Source organism: Mesoplodon mirus (genome assembly GCF_964341445.2).
Source record: "Mesoplodon mirus genome assembly, chromosome: X".
Lineage (NCBI taxonomy): Eukaryota > Metazoa > Chordata > Mammalia > Artiodactyla > Ziphiidae > Mesoplodon > Mesoplodon mirus.
Window position 1 is genome coordinate 17,113,010 of NC_138981.1, and position 26,486 is coordinate 17,139,495.

At 38.4% G+C, this 26,486-nt stretch overlaps 1 protein-coding gene across 2 annotated transcripts in view; it reads right to left on the bottom strand.

Moving 5' to 3' along the window:
- Window positions 1-26,486, bottom strand: part of SCML2 (Scm polycomb group protein like 2) — a 94,675-nt gene that overhangs the window by 9,594 nt on the left and 58,595 nt on the right. For both annotated transcript variants that reach the window (XM_082608919.1, XM_082608918.1), the window contains exons 8-11: window positions 15,207-15,424; window positions 11,392-11,518; window positions 8,882-9,085; window positions 7,654-7,836 (exon numbers count right to left, since the gene is read on the bottom strand). In XM_082608919.1, coding sequence (XP_082465045.1) covers window positions 7,654-7,836; window positions 8,882-9,085; window positions 11,392-11,518; window positions 15,207-15,424 — 732 coding nt within the window. The remainder of the gene's footprint in view (window positions 1-7,653; window positions 7,837-8,881; window positions 9,086-11,391; window positions 11,519-15,206; window positions 15,425-26,486) is intronic.

Consider the following 26,486-nt stretch of genomic DNA (forward strand, 5'->3'; position numbering starts at 1 on the left):
CTTGAAAAGTATAATAAATGAAATTAAAAAAACAAAACAAAACCCTAGAGGGGCTCAACAGCAGATGTGAATTAGCAGAAGAAAGAATCACCAAATTTTTTAAAAGGTCCATTGAGATTATATAGTCTGAGGAACAGAAAAGAGAGAGAGAGAGAGAGAGAGAGAGAGAAAATGAACAGACTTCAGAGACCTGTGGGACACCATCAAGCATGCCACAATAAACGTAATGGGAGAGTCCTGGAAGGAGAGGACAGAGAGAGTAAGGAGCAAAAACACTATTTGGAGAAATAATGTCTAAAAGCTTCCCAACTTTAATGCAAAACATTAATCTGCATAATCCAAAAAGCACAAGAATCTCCAATTATGATAAATGCAAAGATACCCACACCTAGAAAAAAACAGTCAAACTACCAAAAGCAAAAGACAAAGAGAATCTTGAAATCAGCAAGAGAAAAGCAAATCATCGCATACAAAGGATCCTCAACAAGATTAGCAACTGACTTCTCATCAGAAACTACAGAGGCTAGAAGGAAGTGGGATGACATATTCAAAGCACTGAAACAAAAAGATGGTCAACCAAAAATTCTATACCTAGCAAAACTAATCTTTAAAAACTGAAGGAGTAAATAGGAAATTCTCCATAAAGAAAAACTGAGAGAATTCCTCACTTGTAGAGAGCTACCCTATAAGAGATACTAGAGAGACTCCTTCAAGTTGAAATGAAAATAGAGAATAACTTAAATCCACATTAAAAAAAATAAACAGTACCAGTAAATATATTGTGTTTATAACTCTTTTCTTCTCCTTTCTCAGTTAAAAGACAACTACATAAAGCAATAATTATAGGGCTTCCCTGGTGGCACAGTGGTTAAGAATCCACCTGCCAATGCAGGGGACACAGGTTCAAGCCCTGGTTCAGGAAGATCCCACATGCCATGGAGCAGCTAAGCCCGTGTGCCACAACTACTGAGCCTGTGGTCCAGAGCCCGCAAGCCACAACTACTGAAGCCCACGCGCCTAGAGCCCGTGCTCCGCAACAAGAGAAGCCACTGCAATGAGAAGCCCGCACACCACAACTAAGAGTAGCCCCCGCTCGCCACAACTAGAGAAAGCCCACACGCAGCAACGAAGACCTGACGCAGCCAAACATAATAAATAAATAAAATAAATAAATTTATTTTTTAAAAAAAGCAATAATTATAAAACTGTATTTGGGGGCTTCCATGGTGGCGCAGTGGTTGGGAGTCCGCCTGCCGATGCAGGGGACACGGGTTTCTGCCCCGGTCCGGGAGGATCCCACATGCCGCGGAGCGGCTGGGCCCGTGACCCATGGCCGCTGGGCCTGTGCGTCCAGAGCCTGTGCTCCGCAGCGGGAGAGGCCACGGCAGTGAGAGGCCCGCATACCGCAAAAAAAAAAAAAAGAAAGAAAGAAAAAGAAAAAAAATGTATTTGGGAGCTTATAATGTATAAAATATAATTTGTATGACAATAATAGCACAAAGAAGTGGGCAGAAAACAAAGCTATTTCATTTATTTCTGATCTGATTTTTATGATTTCTTTCCTTCTGCTAACTTTGGGATGTTTTTGTTCTTCTTTCTCTAATTGCTTTAGGTGCAAGGTTAGGTTGTTTATTCGAGATGTTTCCTGTTTCTTAAGGTGGGATTGTATTGCTATAAACTTCCCTCTTAGAACTGCTTTTGCTGCATCCCATAGGTTTTGGGTCGTCGTGTCTCCATTGTCATTTGTTTCTAGGTATTTTTTAATTTCCTCTTTGATTTCTTCAGTGATCACTTCGTTATTCAGTAGTGTATAGTTTAGCCTCCATGTGTTTGTATTTTTTACAGATCTTTTCCTGTAATTGATATCTAGTCTCATAGCATTGTGGTCGGAAAAGATACTTGATACAATTTCAATTTTCTTAAAATTTACCAAGGCTTGATTTGTGACCCAAGATATGATCTATCCTGGAGAATGTTCCATGAGCACTTGAGAAAAATGTGTATTCTGTTGTTTTTGGATGGAATGTCCTATAAATATCAATTAAGTCCATCTTGTTTAATGTATCATTTAAAGCTTGTGTTTCCTTATTTATTTTCATTTTGGATGATCTGTCCATTGGTGAAAGTGGGGTGTTAAAGTCCCCTACTATGAGTGTGTTACTGTCGATCTCTCCTTTTATGGCTGTTAGTATTTGCCTTATGTATTGAGGTGCTCCTATGTTGGGTGCATAAATATTTACAATTGTTATATCTTCTTCTTGGATCGATCCCTTGATCATTATGTAGTGTCCTTCTTTGTCTCGTCTAGTAGTCTTTATTTTAAAGTCTATTTTGTCTGATATAAGAATTGCTACTCCAGCTTTCTTTTGGTTTCCATTTGCATGGAATATCTTTCTCCATCCCCTTACTTTCAGTCTGTATGTGTCTCTAGGTCTGAAGTGGGTCTCTTGTAGACAGCATATATATGGGTCTTGTTTTTGTATCCATTCAGCCAATCTGTGTCTTTTGGTGGGAGCATTTAGTCCATTTACATTTAAGGTAATTATTGATATGTATGTTCCTGTTCCCATTTTCTTAATTGTTTTGGGTTCGTTATTGTAGGTCTTTTCCTTCTGTTGTGTTTCTTGCCTAAAGAAGTTCCTTTAGCATTTGTTGTAAAGCTGCTTTGGTGGTGCTGAACTCTCTCAGCTTTTGCTTGTCTGTAAACGTTTTAATTTCTCCATCAAATCTGAATGAGATCCTTGCTGGGTAGAGTAATCTTGGTTGCAGGGTTTTCTCCTTCATCACTTTAATTATGTCCTGCCACTCCCTTCTGGCTTGTAGAGTTTCTGCTGAGAGATCAGCTGTTATCCTGATGGGGATTCCCTTGTGTGTTATTTGTTGTTTTTGCCTTGCTGTTTTTAATATGATTTCTTTGTGTTTAATTTTTGACAGTTTGATTAATATGTGTCTTGGCGTATTTCTCCTTGGATTTATTCTGTATGGGACTCTCTGTGCCTCCTGGACTTGATTAACTATTTCTTTTCCCATATTAGGGAAGTTTTCAACTATAGTCTCTTCAAATATTTTCTCAGTCCCTTTCTTTTTCTCTTCTTCTTCTGGAACCCCTATAATTCGAATGTTGGTGCGTTTAATGTTGTCCCAGAGGTCTCTGAGACTGTCCTCTGTTCTTTTCATTCTTTTTTCTTTATTTTGCTCTGCAGCAGTTATTTCCACTATTTTATCTTCCACCTCACTTATCCGTTCTTCTGCCTCAGTTATTCTGCTATTGATCCCATCTAGAGTATTTTTTATTTCATGTATTGTGTTTTTAATCGATGCTTGATTCATCTTTAGTTCTTCTAGGTCCTTGTTAACTGTTTCTTGCATTTTGTCTATTCTATTTCCAAGATTTTGGATCTGGGAAATAGAATCTTGGATCATCTTTACCATCATTATTCTGAATTCTTTTTCAGGTAGACTGCCTATTACCTCGTCATTTGTTAGATCTGGTGGGTTTTTATCTTGCTCCTTCTCCTGCTGTGTGTTTTTCTGTCTTCTCATTTTGCTTATGTTACTGTGTTTGGGGTCTCCTTTTTGCAGGCTGCAGGTTCGTAGTTCCCGTTGTTTTTGGTGTCTGTCCCCAGTGGCTAAGGTTGGTTTAGTGGGTTGTGTAGGCTTCCTGGTGGAGGGGACTAGTGCCTGTGTTCTGGTGGATGAGGCTGGATCTTGTCTTTCTGGTGGGCAGGTCCACGTCTGGTGGTGTGTTTTGGGGTGTCTGCAGACTTTTTATGAGTTTAGGCCACCTCTCTGCTAATGGGTGGCGTTGTGTTCCTGTCTTGCTAGTTGTTTGGCTTAGGGTGTCCAGCACTGTAGCTTGCTGGTCGTTGAGTGAAGCTGGGTGCTGGTGTTGAGATGGAGATCTCTGGAAGATTTTTGCCGTTTGATATTATGTGGAGCTGGGAGGTCTCTTGTGGACCAGTGTCCTGAAGTTGGCTCTCCCACCTCAGAGGCACAGCACTGACTCCGGGCTCCTCAATTTGGGATGATGTGTTGTCTATTCATGTATTCCACAGATGCAGGGTACAGCAAGTTGATTGTGGAGCTTTAATCCGCTGCTTCTGAGGCTGCTGGGAGAGGTCTCCCTTTCTCTTCTTTGTTCTCACAGCTCCTGGGTCTTAGCTTTGGATTTGGCCCCGCCTCTGCGTGTAGGTCGCCGGAGGGCGTCTGTTCTTCGTTCAGGCAGGACAGGGTTAAAGGAGCAGCCTCTTCGGGGACTCTGGCTCACTCAGGCCGGGCGGGAGGGAGGGGCAAGGAGTGCGGGGCGAGCCTGCAGCGGCAAAAGTCGGCGTGACGTTGCACCAGCCCGAGGCACGCCGTGCGTTCTCCCAGGGAAGCCGCCCCTGGATCCCGGGACCCCGGCAGTGGCGGGCTGCACAGGCTCCCGGAAGGGCGGTGTGGGCAGTGACCTGCACTCGCACACAGGCTTCTTGGCGGCGGCAGCAGCAGCCCCAGCGTCCCACGCCCGTCTCTGGGCTCCGCGCTTTCAGTCGCGACTCGCGCCCGTCTGTGGAGCCCCTTTAAGCAGCGCTCTTAATCCCCTCTCCTCGCGCACCAGGAAACCAAGAGGGAAGAAAAAGTCTCTTGCCTCTTCGGCAGCTCCAGAGTTTTCCCGGACTCCCTCCCGGCTAGCTGTGGCACATTAGCCCCCTTCAGGCTGAGTTCTCGCCGCCAGCCCCAGTCCTCTCCCTGCGCTCTGACCGAAGCCCGAGCCTCAGCTTCCAGCGCTGCGTGCCCCGGCGGGCGAGCAGACAAGCCTCTCGGGCTGGTGAGTGCTGCTCGGCACTGATCCTCTGTGTGGGGACCTCTCCGCTTTGCCCTACCCAGGTATGTGGGGGGTTTCTTGCCTTTTGGGAGGTCTGGGGTCTTCTGCCAGCGTTCAGTAGGTGTTCTGTAGGAGTTGTTCCACGTGTAGCTGTATTTCTGGTGTATCCGTGGGGAGGAAGGTGATCTCCGCGTCTTACTCTTCCGCCATCTTACCCGGAAGTCCTGGAGGAATCAGGCTCCCTGACTTCAGACTATACTACAAAGCTACAGTAATCAAGACAGTATGGTACTGGCACAAAAACAGAAAGATAGATCAATGGAACAGGATAGAAAGCCCAGAGTTAAACCCACGGACATATGGTCACGTTATCTTTGATAAAGGAGGCAGGAATGTACAGTGGAGAAAGGACAGTCTCTTCAATAAGTGGTGCTGGGAAAACTGGATAGGGACATGTAAAAGTATGAGATTAGATCACTCCCTAACACCATACACAAAAATAAGCTCAAAATGGATTAAAGACCTAAATGTAAGGCCAGACACTATCAAACTCTTAGAGGAAAACATAGGCAGAACACTCTATGACATAAATCACAGCAAGATCCTTTTGGACCCACCTCCTAGAGAAATGGAAATAAAGACAAAAATAAACACATGGGACCTAATGAAACTGAAAAGCTTTTGCACAGCAAAGGAAACCATAAACAAGACCAAAAGACAACCCTCAGAATGGGAGAAAATATTTGCAAATGAAGCAACTGACAAAGGATTAATCTCCAAAATATATAAGCAGCTCATGCAGCTCAATAACAAAAAAACAAACAACCCAATCCAAAAATGGGCAGAAGACCTAAACAGACATTTCTCCACAGAAGATATACAGACTGCCAACAAACACATGAAAGGATGCTCAACATCTTTACTCATTAGAGAAATGCAAATCAAAACTACAATGAGATATCATCTCACACCAGTCAGAATGGCCATCATCAAAAAATCTAGAAACAATAAATGCTGGAGAGGGTGTGGAAAAAAGGGAACACTCTTGCACTGCTGGTGGGAATGTGAATTGGTACAGCCGCTATGGAGAACGGTATGGAGGTTCCTTAAAAATCTACAAATAGAACTACCATATGACCCAGCAATCCCACTACTGGGCATATACCCTGAGAAAACCATAATTCAAAAAGAGACATGTACCAAAATGTTCATAGCAGCCCTATTTACAGTAGCCCGGAGATGGAAACAACCTAAGTGTCCATCATCGGATGAATGGATAAAGAAGATGTGGCACATATATACAATGGAATATTACTCAGCCATAAAAAGAAATGAAATTGAGCTATTTGTAATGAGGTGGATAGACCTAGAGTCTGTCATACAGAGTGAAGTAAGTCAGAAAGAGAAAGACAAATACTGTATGCTAACACATATATATGGAATTTAAGAAAAAAAAATGTCATGAAGAACATAGGGGTAAGACAGGAATAAAGACACAGACCTACTAGAGAATGGACTTGAGGATATGGGGAGGGGGAAGGGTAAGCTGTGACAAAGTGAAAGAGCGGCATGGACATATATACACTACCAAACGTAAGGTAGATAACTAGTGGGAAGCAGCCGCATAGCACAGGGAGATCAGCTCGGTGCTTTGTGACCGCCTGGAGGGGTGGGATAGGGAGGGTGGGAGGGAGACGCAAAAGGGAGGGGATATGGAAACATATGTATATGTATAACTGATTAAATTTGTTATAAGGCAAAAAATTAAAAAAAAAAATACTGTATCTAAAATATGTTTTTTAAAAGTTCAAAAAAAAAAAAAAGAAAACAAAGCTATGCTGGAGCAAAGTTTTGGCATAATATTAAAATTAAGTTGGTATTAATCCAAACTAGATTGTTATAAGTTAAGATGTTAATTGTAATCCCCAAGGCAACTAACTAAGAAAATAACTCAAAAAATAGTAAAAAGAACAAGGAAAATAAAATGGTACACAAGAAAACACCTACTTAAAACAAAAGGCGGCAGTAATGGAGGAGAAGGCTACCCCCCCCAAAAAAAGAGACATACAGAATGGTAGATGTAAATCCTACCTTATCAGTAATTAAATGTACATGAAATAAACACTCCAGTAAAAAATCAGATTGGTAGAATGGATTTTTTTTTTAAAGTTGTATTACAAACTTACTACACTTTAAACCCAAACACACAAATAGGTTGAAAGTACAAGGATGGGAAAAAATATACCATACAGACAGTACTTAAAAGAGGACTGGCGGGGGGGCGCTTCCCTGGTGGCGCAGTGGTTAAGAATCCGCCTGCCAACACACGGGACACGGGCTCGAGTCCTGGTCCGGGAAGACCCCACATGCCACGGAGAAACTAAGCCCGTGAGCCACAATTACTGAGCCTGTGCCCTGGAGCCTGCAAGCCACAACTACTGAAGCCTGAACGGCTAGAGCCCGTGCTCCGCAACAAGAGAAGCCACCGCACCACAACGAAGAGTAGCCCCCGCAAGCCACACCTAGAGAAAGTCCACGCGTAGCAACGAAGATCCAATGCCACCAAAAATAAATAAATAAATAAATAAATTTTAAGAAAACAAAAAAATCCCACAATGATGCACCTTTCAGGTTTTGATTCTCAAGTTAATTATGAATACAGTAAGAAATTACTCTTCCACTTTGAATGAACAAAAACTATATATTATACATGTCTAATTAGTTCACTGTGGCTAAAAGGTTTACTGTGAGGAAGACACAGGAAAAACTGAACTAGATAAGATTCTCAAGTTAATGTAGAATCTAATATAAAACAGAAGCACAGTATAAAATTTTACATTTCCTCTTACCTGATTTATTTTGATCATGCTCTGCAGGGCTATGTCTATTACCTCTGTAAGAGCTAAAAGGCTGGCTACTCAAAAGGTTATCACACTGCAGGCTGTGGCACAAGTTCTCAAGAAAGCGAAGAGCAAATGATGCACTGTTCACTGGAGGGAGCTGGACGGAATGAGTTTCCCCATCAAAGGAGGCTATTATAGGGAAGAAAAGATGTCAGAGTTACATCACAGAAAGATGAGAACCACATCAACAAAAATGAAAGCCATCAATTTAGGAAATGTATTATAAATCTAACGTGTGTTTTTTTTAATTTATAAAGGAATAATCTTAAATTATAAAAGTTCCTCTCGGGGCTTCCCTGGTGGCGCAGTGGTTGAGAATCTGCCTGCCGATGCAGGGGACACGGGTTCGAGCCCTGGTCTGGGAAGATCCCACATGCCACGGAGCAACTGGGCCCGTGAGCCACAACTACTGAGCCTGCGCGTCCGGAGCCTGTGCGTCCAGAGCCTGTGCTCCGCAACAAGAGAGGCCGCGACAGTGAGAGGCCCGCGCATTGCGATGAAGAGTGGCCCCCACTTGCCACAACTAGAGAAAGCCCTCGCACGGAAACGAAGACCCAACACAGCCAAAAATAAATAAATAAATTTATTAAAAAAAAAAAAAAAGTTCCTCTCATTCAAACACAATAGTCTGAACTAATAAAAGCATTCTCATTTAAAAATATTCATAAAGTAAACAACAACAACAGAAACCCACTGATGTACAATAGTTCCTGCTCTTCCAAACATTCCATGGGTACAAATGCAGTATCTGATCATACAATGATGAAAGCCATGTGTATCTTACCTCTTACTCACTTCTTGAATCACATTTTTTATTTAGAGATTCTTACAGATTAGTCTGTTTTCTAAAAAAATTAAAATATATTAGGCTCACTTTATCTATAGTGAGCTTAATATAGCAGGTAAAAGGAAAAATCTGTACCTCTTACCTCAATATACAGTATTACTCTGACATTATTTGTCTATTTTGAAAGTTAAACTTTCCAAACCAGGGCTAAAAGTCTATAAACATATAATTATTATACATATTCTATTACATTAATATAATATTCAAATATTATAGTTAACAGAATATAAGTTTATAAAATAATCTATGTATTATAAAATCCTTGCCTTCTTGAAACCTAAAAACAAATTAGGGAATAAAAGCTCATAAAGGATTAGGTGAGCATACCGGTTATCACTTCTCCTCCACGATCATCTGGCTTAAGGAATCCAAAAACAGTCTTACTTTGAATGGCACAATCCACACAGGCCTGCACCGTCCGCCGGAGCACCACATTGACAGGGCCCGGGCCAAAGTGGTCGGGAAGCTGCTGGATTTTCTTCTGATCCAGGTGAGGGCCAGAGCTCCCATATTTGTTTACATAGACACAGACTTGATGAAAAATGTGTATATAGATATAACAAACAATGAGATTGGTTAGAAGGAACATAAACACTACACAATCAATCACTATATATCCCATTAGCCATGCTTCACTCAAGGAGAACCTAAACATAGTTACTAGCGGTGATCATTTCTGCTACCTAAAAATATGTATGTAAATATATTTTCACATTTTGTAAATATATGAAATCTAGAAATAAATAATCCAAATGCTTATTCAATTTTCTAGAATTCTGCCCAAACTGATTATAATAAAAACAATACAAGTTTTAGGAACATCATAAAACAATTCTTCACACATTCTCAGATTACATGAAGTGGCTTAAAGACAAGAATATTTTCACTTTTTAACAGTAATCACAGTATAAGAATTTTCTTTCAAAACTGGTCATATTAGCACACTCCTTTTGGACTGAATTTATTTTAAATCAACAATATTGCACTCTCATTATATAGTATTTTCTAAAGTAACCAAATAATTTCAGATATGTGTCACAGTAGGTTCTAATGACCTAGAGAAAGTTTTTTCATTAATTTTTTCTTTTTTTTTTTTTGCCGCACGCGGGCCTCTCACTGTTGTGGCCTCTCCCGTTGCGGAGCACAGGCTCCGGACGTGCAGGCTCAGCGGCCATGGCCCACGGGCCTAGCCGCTCTGCGGCATGCGGGATCTTCCCGGACCGGGGCACGAACCCGTGTCCCCTGCATCGGCAGGCGGACTCTCAACCACTGCGCCACCAGGGAAGCCCTTTTCATTAATTTTTAAGAAAATAAAAATGCTCTTTATATACATGCTGAGGTGCACGCAAGAAAAGTTTAAAAATAAATGCTTTCCTTCGTATAATAAAAGCATTTAGAATTTAGAAGCAAATAATCTATAATCACAATCAGTCAAGTTTCTATACTTTTTCTTCACTTAGAATCAACAAATACAAATTAACACACAACGTAATATGATTATTAACAAACAGAAAATATATTGTCCCCCTAAATCAAGAGGCACATTATTTTTATCCACTACTCAATTTACTGCAAAATTTTCATGTATACAGTCTATATTTAGTACAATAAAAACCCATTAATCTCACTTTCACTATTTTGAAATATATGATAATTAAGCTTTGTGGCAATAGCCAGAGGAAGGATGGACTCTGTCACAGAAATGAAACACCTATTAAAAACTTAACATGAGGTGCTGATGGCATGGACAACGTTCTACTGAACACAAGTGAGCTAAACAAGGATTTCAATGTTTATTCTCGTTTAGCTAGGCTCCCCTCCTAATGGACTAAAAATCAGAAATAATAAAGAGACAAAATGAGGTATGTTACGGGCTTCCCTGGTGGTGCAGTGGTTAAAAATCCACCTGCCAATGAGGGGACACAGGTTCGAGCCCTGGTCTGGGAAGATCCCACATGCCGGAGACCAACTAAGCCTGTGCACCACAACTACTGAGCCTGCACTCTACAGCCCGTGCTCCACAACAAGAGAAGAAACCACTGCAACGAGACGCCTGTGCACCACAACAAAGAGTAGCCCCCACTCGCCAAAACTAGAGAAAACCCACGAGCAGCAACAAAGACCCAACACAGCCCAAAAAAAGGGTGGGGGGGTATGTTACAATAATCATTTTGAAAGTGATTTCTATTTCAAAAAATTAAATTAAATTATAATTTCTTTCTAATAAGAAAAGAAAAATTGAGGGGAAAAGTCCAAGGAACAGAAGAATGTAAGAGAGATAATTAAGGATCTAGGAGAGGGAGCAAAAAAACTTGCTTTAAAAAACAGAAAAGGAATAAGGAAACTTGCAGGAAATGACAAATAAAAGGGATTCATTAGTTTGGGTGTTTGTCATTTCACACTCTTCACAAAGCAAAGAACAATTTAAAGTCATCATGCCCCCTGACAGGCAAGGATCTGTGAAAATTTTATAAGACATTAAAATAAGGTTTGAGGTACCTTAAAAATACATACAAGACAAAAAAGACAAATTGTGAAATGAGATAATGGGAAAACAAGAATAGATTTGACAATAATGTAAATTTTATAAATCTTACCAAGAGGGATATCTTAAGGGTGTTGAATTTTCAAGTGACTTATGTATTTAAACAGACTATTTTTCCTTGACATCAAAATGAACAATCAGAATTTCAAAATATTTTAATATGAAAAATGCTAAAAGAAACATCTACTATTATCCTTTTTCCCTCTTATTTTATTTCCAGGACTTCAAAGACACTGAAAATAATACAACAAAAGATAACTAATTTTATACTCTTTTAAAAATATTAATTTACCTGTAGACATCACTATTTTAGATGACCCAGGAATAGCATCCTTATCATATAAAACACCACCACGTCCTCTGGCCAGCATACTGACAGAAGTTGAAGATGTGGAACATACAACAGGAATACATTTTTCCTGTTAAAAAAAAAATTCCTAGATAAGGAGGTCATAAAATTATTGGCATCACTGGTTCACAAATGATCAGTTGTCTGAAGTCCTCTGGGTTGGAAATCCCTGTGTCACAAACTGCAGTACTTTTCAAACTGTGCTCCTAAGACGGGCCCATAAGCTGGTCAGGTAGGAGAGGAAGAGACCAAGAGGCTGGGATTCCCAATGCTACCCCCTGTTCCAACTAGTCACACTTTAGCCAAAATAATTCACTCTGTAAAACTTGTTTTATTTTTTTTTGAGGTTCCCAGTAAGTTTTTTACACTGCTAAAGGAGTTTGGAAATCTAATCCAGCAATTCATCAGATGAGGGTGGGGGGCCTCAACAAGGCAGAGGACAAAGTTTGTCTTCAGAAAGCAGTCACTCATCTGGGTTTTTACCATATCTAGCCTGCATTTCTCCATATTACATACGATAATTTTGACAAAATTGTAAGTGGCTTGCTAAAGTCCATACAAAATTATGCCTGTTGTATGTAAGAACCAAATGTCTTCTGGGTATTGTTAACGTCACTAGTGTTTTGTTTATTTTATATCAACTCTTGGGGTTTTCTAGGAGCTATCTTCAAACACAACTCTTCAGTATCAGAGAAGGGGATCTTGTGCCTAGAAAAGGTAATAATAGAAGATATTTAAAAGGCAGGGAAAAAGGAGAAAAAACAAACAGTGTTGTTGGATTTTTCTTTCTTTGTTTAAATTAGTGACTGTCATTTGGGTTCACAGTATCTTAGTAAATTATTTTGAAAATACTAAATTACAATTATTGTGTCAATATATTCTCATTCTTTCAGTATTTTAAAAATCTAAAGTCTAAATCCTTTGACTTAGGACATACCAAAATAGTGTGTTTGCACTAACAATGTAAATTGAATACATTTATTTGGAAAATGTGCTTCCATACTTCCATACTTCTAGAATGCTTAAGGAAGGGAAGAAAATAATTGACAAAGGAGAGTACGGCAAGAACAATTCTTACTCTAGTTCAAAGAGTTGAATCTTCATCTTTTTATGATGAAATAATGAAGCTAAAAAAGATGAAGGTGGATTGAAATGCTTCCTTTGCAACAAAAAAGTTTATTATCAAAAAAATTACATTATCTTTCACTTGCCCCTCCTCACCACCATGCAACAATATTTTCAAAAAGATCTCTTCAAAATTGTCAAATTGGCATTGGAATTATTTGAAAGTAAAAGCATGAAGAGAAACTTTTTGGAGTTATCATATCTTGACCATATACCAGCTAATCACAAAGACTTTTCTCAGCAACTGGAAAATATGTACTAAATATATGCATCAATGACACCCTTGATACATTTTAATTTTTAAAATGCATTTAAAATAAATGATTTGCCTTTAAATTTCATTAACTTTCCTTAAGTTTATACAATTTATTTTTTAAAATTATTTATTTATTTATTTGGTCGCACTGGGTCTTACTTGCGGCAGGAGGGCTCCTTAGTTGTGGCTTTCCAGCTCCTTATTTGCGGCATGCGAACTCTTAGTTGCAGCATGCATGTGGGATCTAGTTCCCTGACCAGGGATTGAACCCAGGCCCCCTGCATTGGGAGCGTGGAGACTTAACCACTGCTCCACCAGGGAAGTCCCCTTATAATTTATTTTTAATTTAAAAAATTTCATCTGCTAAGAATTTACATTAGAATAATCTGCTTATTTGATTTTTCAATATTTATGATTTTATATTTGAAAAATATTCAGTTTTATTGACTTTTGATTTTTTTTTTTCTTGCGGTATGCGGGCCTCTCACTTCTGTGGCCTCTCCCGTTGCAGAGCACAGGCTCCGGACGCGCAGGCTGAGCGGCCACAGCTCACGGGCCGAGCCGCTCCGCGGCATGTGGGATCTTCCCGGACTGGGACACGAACCCGTGTCCCCTGCATGAGCAGGCGGACTCTGAACCACAGCACCACCAGGGAAGCCCTGACTTTTGATTTTTATTTTATAAATTTTGAATGCCTTTTAAAATAAAATACCAATATTAATGTAAGTTTTTAAAATCAAAATGGTGTTGTCATTTTGCTCCATACTGCAAACATTAGTTGTAACAAAATAGAAACGTTATATATATTGATATCAGGTGGCTGAACTCAGAAATGTTTAAGGTAATACTGCTGAAATTTAATTCAGTTCTAACATCTAGAGAGATTCTATGTCTTTATATTTAGAGTGTATTTCTTGTAGACAGGATGTATTTGGATCTTTTAAAAAATCCATTTTGATAATCTCTGTCTTCTAACTGAAAAGTTTAGTTGACTAATTTTTAAAGTAATTATTAATAAGTTTCGGTCTGGGTCTACCATTTATTATTTGTTTTCTGTTTGTTTCCTCTGTGTTTTGTTCCTCTGTCTTACTTTCCTCTTTTTTGTTGTTGTTGATTACTTGAATAGTCCTTAGAATTCCATTTTAATTTTCCTATTGGCTTTTTAGCTATATTTCTTTGCATTTGTATTTTTACAATATGCTCTGGAAGTTTCAATGTACAATCCACATAAAGTTAATATTGTACTACTTAACAGAAAATGTTGAAACCTTGCAATGCTACAAATCCATATCCCCCACCCCTAAGCCTTTATACTATCATTTTTTATGTATTATGTCTATGTATGTTATAAACCTCACAAGACTGTATTGCATTATAATTATTGCTTTAAATAGTCCTATTTTTATAAAGAAATTAAGAGGAAAAAAGCAAAAAGAAAGTCATTAGTATTTACCTAGAGATAACTTCCTTCAGCATTTCTTACAGTGTCTGTCTGCCAGTGATGAATTTTTTGTATGCTTTTACCTGAAAATGTCTTTAGTTCTTCATTCTTGAAGAGTATGTTTGCTGAATATAGCATTTCGTATAACACCCCTCCTCCTATGTGTATTCCCCCCAACCACAGTCTGTCTGCTTCCATTCATTCTCCAGTGTCTTCAGGTAGCTGCTTTTTCTATTATTTCCAGGTTTTAGAGTTGTTTTCTTTGGGGGAGAGTCAGTTAGGTAGGATGTGACTTTAGCATCACCGAATTTATCATCACACTGATTTCCCCCTCATCCCCATTTTACTGAGGTATAATCTATGTACAGTAAAATTCACTTCGCATTGATTTTTAAAGTATACTGAGTTTTAAATAAACTGGCTCGAACATAAATACACCCATGCAGTATCTTCAATGTGGTTTTGAAGAGGTCGAACACGATTCAGTTTTAAATTTATCCAAGAAAAGAAATAACAATCTTGATTGTTACAGGGGCCTTAAAAAGCCTTATATGCTTTTTTTTTAAATTTTAATTAGGTATAGTTGATTGACACAACAATGTTGTGTTTAATTTCTGCTGTATAGCAAAGTGACTCAGTTATATATCCTTTTTCATATTCCTTTCCATTATGGTTTATCACAGGATATTGAATATAGTTCCCTGTGCTATATAGTAGGTCCTTGTTATTTATCCATCCTATATATAGTTTACATCTGCTGGTCCCAAACTCCCAATCCTTCCCTTCCCCTCCCCGCTCCACCTTGTAAAAAGCCTTATATACTCTTGGTACATTCCTAAAAGGCATCATAACACTCTTAGTAAGTCCTAAACTGTATGTTTAATAATAAGGCACTACAGAGACCTGTAATACAAATTAGTAGGAGATACAACTAACCTTTCTTCCTGAGTTTGGGCCTTTTTTCCTTGGTGTGATATTTTTAACAGAACTCCCCTTCTTGGGGACTGAAGTATGTGCAGGTGGTTTAGTCCGACCTGATTTCTTGATCTGCTGTGTTGGTAATACTACAGCAGTTTTCTGTAGAGACTGCATTGAACGCTGGGTTGCTTTGGAAGGAGAAGACTGTGTTTTTGCTATGTTCTTTGTAACAGGAACTGAGGGAAAAAACACACAACACAAAAATACAATTAAAATAAATGACATAATTAAGGTATTTTCTTCTTATGATTCAAAAGAAATTTAACTCAATCTTTAAAAATATTCCAAAGGTCATTCATTGAAAACCACTTAAAATAAAGGTACCATTTAAAATCACATTTTAGGTATTTAAGATTTCAGATTATCAGGAAATAGTCGGATTCTCCAGAAAAAATAAAGAGGCTTTTATAATAAGAACCAGTAACTTCCCACTTAATTAGCACAGTGAAAATTTCTATCAATTTACCTTTTGTCTGCTTCTCATATTTTTAGTCCTTGGCACAGAAAAGAGTTTTTCCTTCAGAAAATACTATCCAATTATGCCATATATACAGGAATCATTTTGCCCGCCAATACAGAAAAACATAACAAAGCAGCTACCAACGGCTCCTGCTTCATCTTTTAAACGCCAGGGGAATCCCCCTAACTAGAGTTTTAGCGGCTAAAGCACATTATGTTCCTATATGTATGTTTAATAGTAAAGCTTCATAAGCTATAATATAGACTCTACATTAACATTGTCATGGAAAGACCACTATCATGCCCAAGTGATTTGTATCTATTAGTTATTTGTAGCCCAATCAAGACAGTTTTAATATTTCAAATGAAGATTACCTGCCAGGTTACTCTTGTATATATTCATAGTTAAGTAAAGAGAGATACTTTTAGTCTTAATCCCTTAATAATTTCATTAGTACAAAAAATGAACTTTACATAGTAAATAGTACTAACGTCAAAAAGTCTTTACAGGAAGAGCTGTATAAGTAAAACATTTATACATCTGTGCAAAAAACATCAACTACTTTTATTTTGAGGGCTTCATTTTACAACTTGAAACTAATCTACCACTTTGCTTCTCCCATCCTCAAAGACTATGTGTAAATGTGACCTTCTATGGAGAATACCACATCTTCCCTGCAGCCTTTTTGTCTACCTCTATCAATTACCTAGTCAAGAGGATGGAACAGCTGACAGGGCAAATGGAGGACCACTTAACTGCCACCCCATCACTTCCCCCCTCCCCTTATTTATAGTAATTTATCTACCTACACCAGCCTCTGTTTAACTCCTTACCATCGTTTACCTCATCATACTCCATGCCCACTTCCACTTTCTTCAAATAACTCTAGTAACCTAATTCACATGATTTCTTCTTACAGAGTCTCCCTGTTATCATCTTCAGGAATTTAAATATCATACTTCTGATGCTCCATCATCCCGACCTCATCAACAGACAATTTGTGAAGCTCTTCAACCTCCAAGATAACCAACTGTGCTTCCCTTCTCCACCTCCAACTTCCTTACCTGTCATCTTTGCTTTATACCAACTGATCATGCTTTTCATTCTCATTATGAGATCTAGCCACAAGTCCTCTCCATTTTCATCCAATCTGTTAGCTTTCTTCTGGCTTTACTTTACCCCCTTATCAACCTGCACCCAACTGTCCACCTCCACCAAAACCCTCATAACTAGTATCCCTTACGTTATCACCCCCTGATCTTTGATCATGTCCAACATGTCAGCTCCAACCACTGAGTCACACTATCATTTGCTTTCTCTGGTCTTGAGCAAGGGTCAGTTCTCTCCTTAAGGGGCCAGAGAGTAAATATTTTAGGCTTTGAAGGTCACATATGGTCTCTGTCATACAATCTTCTTTGTCTCTCTCTTTTTTTAAACCCTTTATGAATATAAAAACTATTCCTAGCTCACAGGCTACATGGGCTAAATGTGGCCCTCAGGTTGTAGTTTGCCAACTCCTGCTACAGAACATTGGGACACTGTAGATCACTGTAACATCCATGCTAACCTCAACTGGGGTGTCACTGCTTCAACTCACTGATCTCCAAGTATGTTTCAATGGCAGAACATTTTCCCCTTTTTAAGCTCCCCTCTCCCTCTCACCCTATTCCATTCAGCAAATGACCCTACCATCTACTTTATGAGAAGAGTAAAGGCTATCTTTTGGGAGTGATCATAAACATCCCATTCCTCCATCTTAAAATACTTTTATTTTCATTCATTCTCATCTCTTCCTCTTATATCAAATGAAGTTTTCTCTCTACTCTTCTAGGCCAAATCCCCTTTCACTTTTGTCCTAATAACTATCTTCTCTGGTTCCTCTGGAACATTACAGTTTCAATTATCTCCTCTCTTCATGGTATTTAATCACTTGATCCCCAACTCCTTGCTCTCTCTTACAACCCTCATATATCCCTCATTTGGAAGTTTCCTTCCCTAGTTTTTGGTACTTTCAAGCCCTTGCATGAATCTTCCTTCTACTCACTAACAAGATACAAAGAAGAATCGCCTATACTTCATACTTCAGTTTCCTTATTATTCTGGGCTTCCTTAGTCTCCTATAATAAGCTTTTCTTCCCCCAACCATTTAAAAAAAATTCTTTCCAAGGTAATGACCCCTTCCCAGTAACTAAATCCAAATAAATCCTCATTCTCTTGACCAATCTATTCATCACCACAGTTCTGGTCCCCACCTTTTAATATATGGCATGAAGAAAAGCAAATAGATTGCACTCTGGGCCTGAGTTTAAATTCCTGTACTAGGTTAGTTTAAGACAGAACCTAGGAGTATAGGAGGTCCTCAAAAAATACTTACTAAATGAACGAAAAATATTTTCAACCTGCAAGCCAATGTTAGACCTCCAAAACAAGTATATTTTATATAAAGTATTGTAATAAAGTATTACTTTGTGGAACATGGCAAATGTAATGAAGTCAATATTTGATCTAAAAAATTTGACATTTGATATTAATAAATCTTGGGACACAAAATATTTGAGCCATAGCTTCAAATATTCCCCCCAAATATTCTATTACAATAAAACTCCTTGATGCATGGTGTATATATATATATATATATATATATATATATATATATATATATATATGTACGACCAAAGTAAGAAAAATGCATTATGAAAAATTAAAATTTTTTCACTTTAGAAAGCGAGCTTTTCAACGGCAAAGACTCAGTTTGGTTCACTGCCATATCCCCAGCACCTAGAACAAAATACTTTTTAAACTACTTTAACTAAAGAGGAATGAGTAATCATTCAATACATTGAACAGCAAAATTAAACTATATACATTATACATGTATTTTTATCTCTCCTCCAAAGAGCAATCATATAACATATACACACCATGCTAAAACTCTATTCAGTATTAATTAAACTATTGAAAAAGAAAATAGATTTGTTTAAAAGATAAGGTGAAAATTATACATAGCACTACAACCATGTGTTCATAGTGGTAACAAAGTGAGTAAAAACCTCTTTGAAAAAAGTATGTAAAATATACAGAAGGATGTGCTAATCATCTTTAATAAAAGTTTTATGTGAATACCTAACACAAAAGATACCTGGTTCCTCAGCTTATCTTCAGGTAGAACAGACAATGCTTGGGTAAGAAAAATGTCCAGGAGATATGAAGTTACTCAATTATGAAAATGCAAAAGAAATGAATAAATCTTGGGAAACAATCAGAAGGCAGGAAATAAAGTCAAGAGTAGGCCTGGAAGCCTGGAACAGGGGGAACTGAAGAAAGAAAGGAGGTAGGTGCCAACATGTACTGGCTACCCATTACATGCTAAGTGCTTCAATATCTGTTATTGCATGTAATCCTCCCAAATGTCCTATGAGGTAGGTATTATTCCCCACTTTATACCTGAGGAAACTTAGGCTCTGTGCGATTGGGTAACTTTGCCAAGATCACCCATTTGGCTAAGAGACTTTTATCTCCTAAGTGCATGCTTTTTCTAATACGCCACCTTGCTTTCTGTCCTCTAACAAAAAAGCCTATTAAATTCACTCCCCTGAGTCAAAGTGCATGTGTTTCAAAAAAGAAGAAGAAGAAGGCCCAAAAGACAACCCTGTGAACTCCTATGATAATTCACTAGTTGCTAGGTGCTCTCTGACAGAGGAAGTCTTGGGTTTTTTTAAAATCAGAGGTGGAGGCATACTTATAAGGAGAAAACATTAACAAGTACAGACAAAAACATGCTGGTAAAACTTTTCATGCCTGGAGATTTAACCTTATTTAATATTTATTGCCAAACAGTACTCATTAAATGTACGTTTCTGTTGACACATGAAGATGCTTTATTATTGAAAGGTACTGCTTGCATTCTCTGAGCTATGAAAAGAGAGTAGCACATACAATTATCGTAGAAAAGGAAATACACTTAGAAATGAACAGCAACCCCTATTTCCAGTTACTGTTATACCTGTGCTGGTTTGGCTTACACATGGCTGACCTGAAGAGGAACTAAAATGGATTAGAGATATAAATTAATATGTATCTTGCTTTTGATCTAAAAAGACATGATAGAGGTATGGTTGCTTACTGTTCTCCAGATTTTTCCATCCACCATTTACTTAATACCTAGTGTGTTCTTTTTACCAATCTAGGCAATTTAGGAAATCCAGAAGAAATAAATACGGTCCCAGTCATACGGTTCATATTTTATATGTATGTTTGTGTGTGTATGTGTGTGTGTGTGTGTGTATATATATATATATATATATATATATATATATATATATATATAAAATTCCTATCTCCTTAAGTAGACAGATTTATGATTTCCTTCTCCTCAAATAGACTGAATGCTATATATATAACCATATGACAACAAGTGCAGAAACTACTGTAAAAACAGATGCCTTGAATTTGAGGCTAGAAATAGACAAAATCAAAATATGAATAGCCAAAAATAGAAAAGTAACATATGGTTTGGAAAAAACAAAATTGAGTAAAAAAGAAAAAAAATCTGTCACTGTAAACATTTGACTTTGCAAACTTTTTCAGACTGAGGAATTCTTTGCAAGTCATCTTCCTTATTTTTAAAAATGCATGTACAATGAAACTGTCATTATTCTAAGGATCTTTCATACTGGTAACTATAAAACCAAAGAAGCAACACAAGCCTCAATTATGAAGAACATGGAGATATCAACAGAGACGGTTACACCTAAACTATCCAACCTGGAGGCCTGGTATTCACAGAAACTCAGTCAAGGTACCCAATGCCCCTACCTGGAACTTTGCTCCCTGTTCCATAGAGCCCATGTTGCCACAAACTGATGGGTCACGGGCAGCAATAAAAGCCAAGGGGAGGCAGAGTCAAGTGTAAACCCTCTGAACTTCGTTCCTTCATTCCTGCTGCCATCCCACGCCATAGCACTGGCCTCCTTGACTGGTATCTTCAGACACTACCCTATTTCTTCTCTCCTCTCCCCACGCCTGTACCAGAGAAGCCACAATCCTATCCCAGAAACCTTGCTTTAGGAATCAAACGTTCATAACGGACAGAGTTTGCTTTACCTCTGAAACTAGCTTTTTGAATAGCTGTTTTTTGAAGGACTATTACTGTCACATAAGAGTGACTTTACCTCTTCATAAGCATACTGACAGTCTTTTAAATGCACTTATTTCCTTATTTTTTGCAATAAAAAATCCTTTTAGAAAACCTCAAATAAGCTAAGAAAACTCTTGAAGGAAACCACAAGGGGTAGTTACTAGTGGAAAAGGAAACAAGGAAGCAGGTTCCTGACACTTATCGCAGCAGGCGTTTTGGAAGGCAGGAGCTAGCTGAGGACTATGAATTTTCTCGGAAGAAGCAGGGTAGAGATCAGATGGACATGGAACTCTGGTACGAGCCACTCTTTACACCTATTCTCTCCCCTGCTTCTTACTATCTAGTGCAGAGACACTGGCTCCAGATTAATTACATTCAAATCCAGCTTTACCACATAATATCTATGAGAAATGATAGCTTGGGCAAATTAGCTGAAATCTGTACGTGGCACATGGTATACACTCAATAAATGTTCGCTGTTATTATCAACACCATCAACCATCCCTGTCTCTATTCTCACTCTCCCTTCCCAGATTCTGAGGGTGCTCCTTGCCTTCTTCCATCAGTGGATTGGATAATGGGGAAACATTGTTGTCAATGCCTAACAAATGGAAGAAAGAAGTTTCCTCCAAAGAAGGAACTCCTATTTATCTACATTATCTACAGGTAATACCTTCACTCCTTCCTTTTATAACCAAACTTCTTGAAACACTAGCTCATGGTCACTATTATTGTCATTTTCTCATTTTTCAACCCTCTGCCAGCACACTTCAGGCACCTCTTTTTAGGGAATCTGTGTGCTTACATCACCCATCACCCATAACCTCCTAACAGCCACTGACAATGATGCTTCTTCCTGATCTTATTTGACTTCCAGCAAGCACTAAACACTTCTTTTGAAAATTCTTTCTTGGACTTCACATGGCCACTCCCTCCTTGTTCTCCTCGTACCTCTGTCACTTTTCCTATGGTGTCCCCCAGGATTAGCTATCTTCTCCCTACCTTCATCTCAGTTTTGAGCACTTTGGTTCACACCCTTGATTTCAGCTACTGCCTACACATGATAATGATTCCCAAATTGTTCTCTTGCTCATTCAAGCACTCACATGCCTACCTCCCCCCCACCACATCCCCGACAGGCCCGTCTCAAGTTCCAGAGCTGTGTTTTCAATAGCTAACAGATAATCTACATAGGCATCTCAAACTCAACATGTCCAAAAGGAGAATCATCATGCTTATCCTATGTGCTCTATCTTGATGAATGCCATTACCTTTTTATCACCAAATTACCGGAAGTCAGAAATCTTGAAGTCATCTTTGTACTCTTCCTCCCTTCACATGTCTAACCAAGCCTACCTCCTTTAAGTATTTCCTAGTTGTGTTCTTCTTTATGCCTGTCCATGACTTGGTGCAAGACCTCATGACTTCTCACATAAGCTACAACACTAGCTTCTTAATTGGCATCCCTGGCTGCCCTTTCCAATACATACTCTATAGTACATCAGCATGATCTTTCAAAAATACAAATTGTATGTCACTTTTCCACTTAAACATCTTCAGTGATGCCACATTACCCATACGCTAAACTCTGAACTCCTTGGCCTGGTATCCAAGGCCCTCTACGTATCTTCACAGCCTCATCTCATCTCTTCCCCATCTATCATTATAGATTCAGCCATAATCATCTGCTTCAGATCCCCAAACATTCTGACCTTCACTGCCTTTGCAGAGGCTGACCCAAGAAAAGTCTTCCCTCCCTTGTCACTAGCTAAACTACCATGCATTATCTGAAATTCTGCTCAATTACCAGCTCTGTAAAACTCTAGCACTAAGCTCTGAGGCAAACCATAGGATTTTAATGGTCATATACCACACATACGGCATTTATCTCTTCTGGCACAGATCTTATAGCATCTTATCTTTACTTACACATCTATCTGTCTAGACACACTGTGAGTTCCTTCAGGGGAAGGAACCATGTAAGTTCCATTGTTACATCTCCAACATCTGGTCTAGGGTTCCACTGTTATATCTCCAACACCTGGTTATATCTCCAACATCTGCGACATAATGGGCATCCAATAAATGTTTGTTAAATGAATAAATGTTTAATATTCAAGTTTTGCCTCTGATCTTATATTATTATAGAGACAATTCAGGTAGTTTATGCATTAAATAGATGACCACAGCTTGGTCACAACATTACAGATTTCTGGGAAAAATACGCTTCAAATACTAATCAACCAACTTAAAAATCAACTTCTAGAATACATTCCATTCAAAAATGAAGGAAGGATTGCAAATCAAAACCACAGTGAGGTACCACTTCACACCCACTAAGATGGCTATAATTTTAAGAAAAGGAAAATAACGAGTGTTGGCAAGCATATGGAGAAAGTGAAACCCTCATACACTGCTGGTGGGAATGCAAAGTTGTGCAGCTCTGTGGAAAACAGTTTGGTGGTCCATGAAAAAGTTAAACAAGGACTCGAACAAGTACATGTGTGGGCATGTTCATAGCAGCACTATTAAAAGTAGCCAAAAGGTGGAAACAGCCCAAATGTCCATCAATGGATAAATGGGTAAACAAATGTGTGGTATATACATACAATGGAATACTATTCGGCCATGAAAAGGGATAACCGATACATGCTATGACATGGATGAACTTTGAAGACATTATGCTAAATGAAAGAAGCCAGACACAAAATCACATACTATATGATCCTATTTACATAAAATATCTAGAACAGGTAAATCCATAGGCACAGAATAGAGATTGGTGATAACCAGGGGCAAGGGGGTAGAGGGAGTGGGGAGCAACTGCTTGATGGGTACGGGGTTTCCTTTTAGGGTGATGAGAATGTTCTGGAACTAGACAAAGGTGGTAGTTGCACAACACTGTGAATGTACTAATAAGTGTTTCCGAATTTGTGCATTTTTAAATGGTTAATTTTATATTATGTGAATTTCACCTCATTTAAAAAAAACACACTGGGGGAGAAAAGGGAAGAGAAATTTGTATACTTCAAATGAGCCAGAGACTTCACATATATTATTAAAATTTGTGTTTACAATTTTGTAAAGCAAGTATTATTCTCTCGATTTTACATATAAAGAAATAGAGGCTCAGCGAGGTAAGTAACATCCAATCCAGTATCACACATCTCGTCTAGAAGTGGTAGAAATGGGATTCAAATTCAGGTCTATCTCACCCAAAAGCCCATGCTCTCTGCTTAAACCGGGTACTATTTTTAATTAGCGAGGGAAAAAAATGAAAAGACATGGTCTTTTCATTAAAATATTTTCTATAAACTTAATGAGCAAAATGCAGAATTAAGTGGTTGGCTTAAACATTTTTTCAGGTTCAAATCTGAGGAAGCTTACATGTACACAACAAAGAAAAATATTTAAAGTAATACTGAAAACAAACTATCAACATGCCCTTAATAATCCGGTGTTTTAGGTGCTTCAGTTTTTTCAATTCTCTTGGCTGAATATAAACCCTTAAGGAAAAAAACTGCACCAAATATTGGAGTATCTTCTGAGAGTCTTTCTTTACTCTTTAAACTTTCTTGTGGATTTTCTCTAATTCAAATATTTACAATCATAACACATTTTATATTTGTCTATTAATTACTAGAAAAACAGAGTAAGACTACTTAAGTAGATGGGACCAAACCAATACAATTCTGTGTACATGGAACAGAATACAACATATGCTGTCCTCAGTTGGTCTCAATGACTCTTGGCAATGAACATTACTGATTTTTTTTTTTATAGAGAACATACAGAGGGGATGATGAGGGATTCTTTTTTTTTAAGAAGATGTTGGGGGTAGGAGTTTATTAATTAATTTATTTTTGCTGTGTTGGGTCTTTGTTTCTGTGTGAGGGCTTTCTCTAGTTGTGGCAAGTGGAAGCCACTCTTCATCGCGGTGCGCGGGGCTCTCACTATCTCAGCCTCTCTTGTTGCGGAGCACAGGCTCCAGACGCGCAGGCTCAGTAGATGTGGCTCACGGGCCCAGTCGCTCCGCGGCATGTGGGATCTTCCCAGACCAGGGCTCGAACCCGTGTCCCCTGCATTAGCAGGCAGATTCTCAACCACTGCGCCACCAGGGAAGCCCCATTACTGATTTTTTAATTAAAGTTTCCTAATGCTTTTATACCAAAAATATTACCAGTGATTACATCCAGATGGCAGGAATATAAGCAATTTTTAGATTTTACTCATCACTTATCTTTGTTTTCTAAATGTTCTACAATAAATACCAATTTTTGTCATTAAAAATATAAAATGCCCCAACAAAGATAAACAACCTAGCCACTTTTTGACTAAGAATATAACCAGTCACTCTAAATATTTAGATGTCTCTAAAGAAAACAATTATTCAACATAAGCATTATAATATTGTTTTGATAAAAAGCCATACAACTTTTAGACTAGATATATGGATATTTAGTGGATATATGTATCCACTAAAAATAACATTAGAAAAACCTACACAGGTTCACTGCATACCTATAGAGACCTTTAGAATCTACAGCTCAGTCTCCAGCAGTTTCAGAATTAAAGAGCAGATTCCCCTCATTACCAAGGCAGAAATCTTTCAGAGAAGCTTACTCAGCAGAACATAATCATAAAAGCATCTCTACTGCCCAAGCAGTTGACCATCAGAGACATATGGTGCCTACCATTCATAGTAGCAGGGGCACTCTCTGTCCTGGTCAGATACCTTCCCACACCTCAATCCTGCCTCCCACAGGTCTCTGCTTATCATTCTTCCTTTTATCATTACTTAAAGACTTCTCTACCATACCACTTTTTTACTCTATCTCTTACTTGCCCAAAACAAACATAGAAGTCCTTTTTTGACCCCCATCCCTTGTTCACTTTAAAAGGTTTATTTGTTTTACCACTAATCACTACAAGGGAAAAAAAGTTACAAAGGAAAACAAGATCTCTAATTTTTAGTGGTAGCTATCCTGGTTTTTATGGAGACAGGACCTGTCTTTTCAAATTTAACCCTTGTTGGCCCTTGCAGCCAGTTACCTATTCTGACCTGAGGGCTCTGCCCAGTTCCCTGCTCATTGACCAAGCAGAGGTGGCTCGGTTGGCAATGGTGAGAGTCCAGTAGGGTGAACAAACCCTTAGCTCCTCCACTGTCCCTCCTGATTCTCCTTCATGAACCATGTAGGTTTCTCTCAACACCAAGAACCACAGTTTTACAGTATTAAAAACACCTTAAACATATAATAAAAGGTAACTTTCACATAAAAAGAAATAAGTCCTTCACTCAGAAAAATAAAGATCTCATTTAAAAAAACTTGCTTTTGGGGTCTGATAGACCGTCTCCATTTGGGAAGTGTTGCTATGTCTCTTCCAGTAGCCTTCAAAAGTTATGTCTGGACAACTAAACCAAAACCAAATATACTGAAAGGATCTGCAGCTTTGAGTCACTCCTTCCCCCGTTTCAAAACAGGGCTTGGAGATCTAAGGTAAACAGATTAAAGAAGAGAGAAGAAATTCTTCATACACATACCTTATAAAACATACGTTAATCTGCATAGAATAGTCTATCTTAAGGTGATTTAAAACTTGTAAAAATGTTACTGGGAAAATTTTTCCAAACAAAATTGAA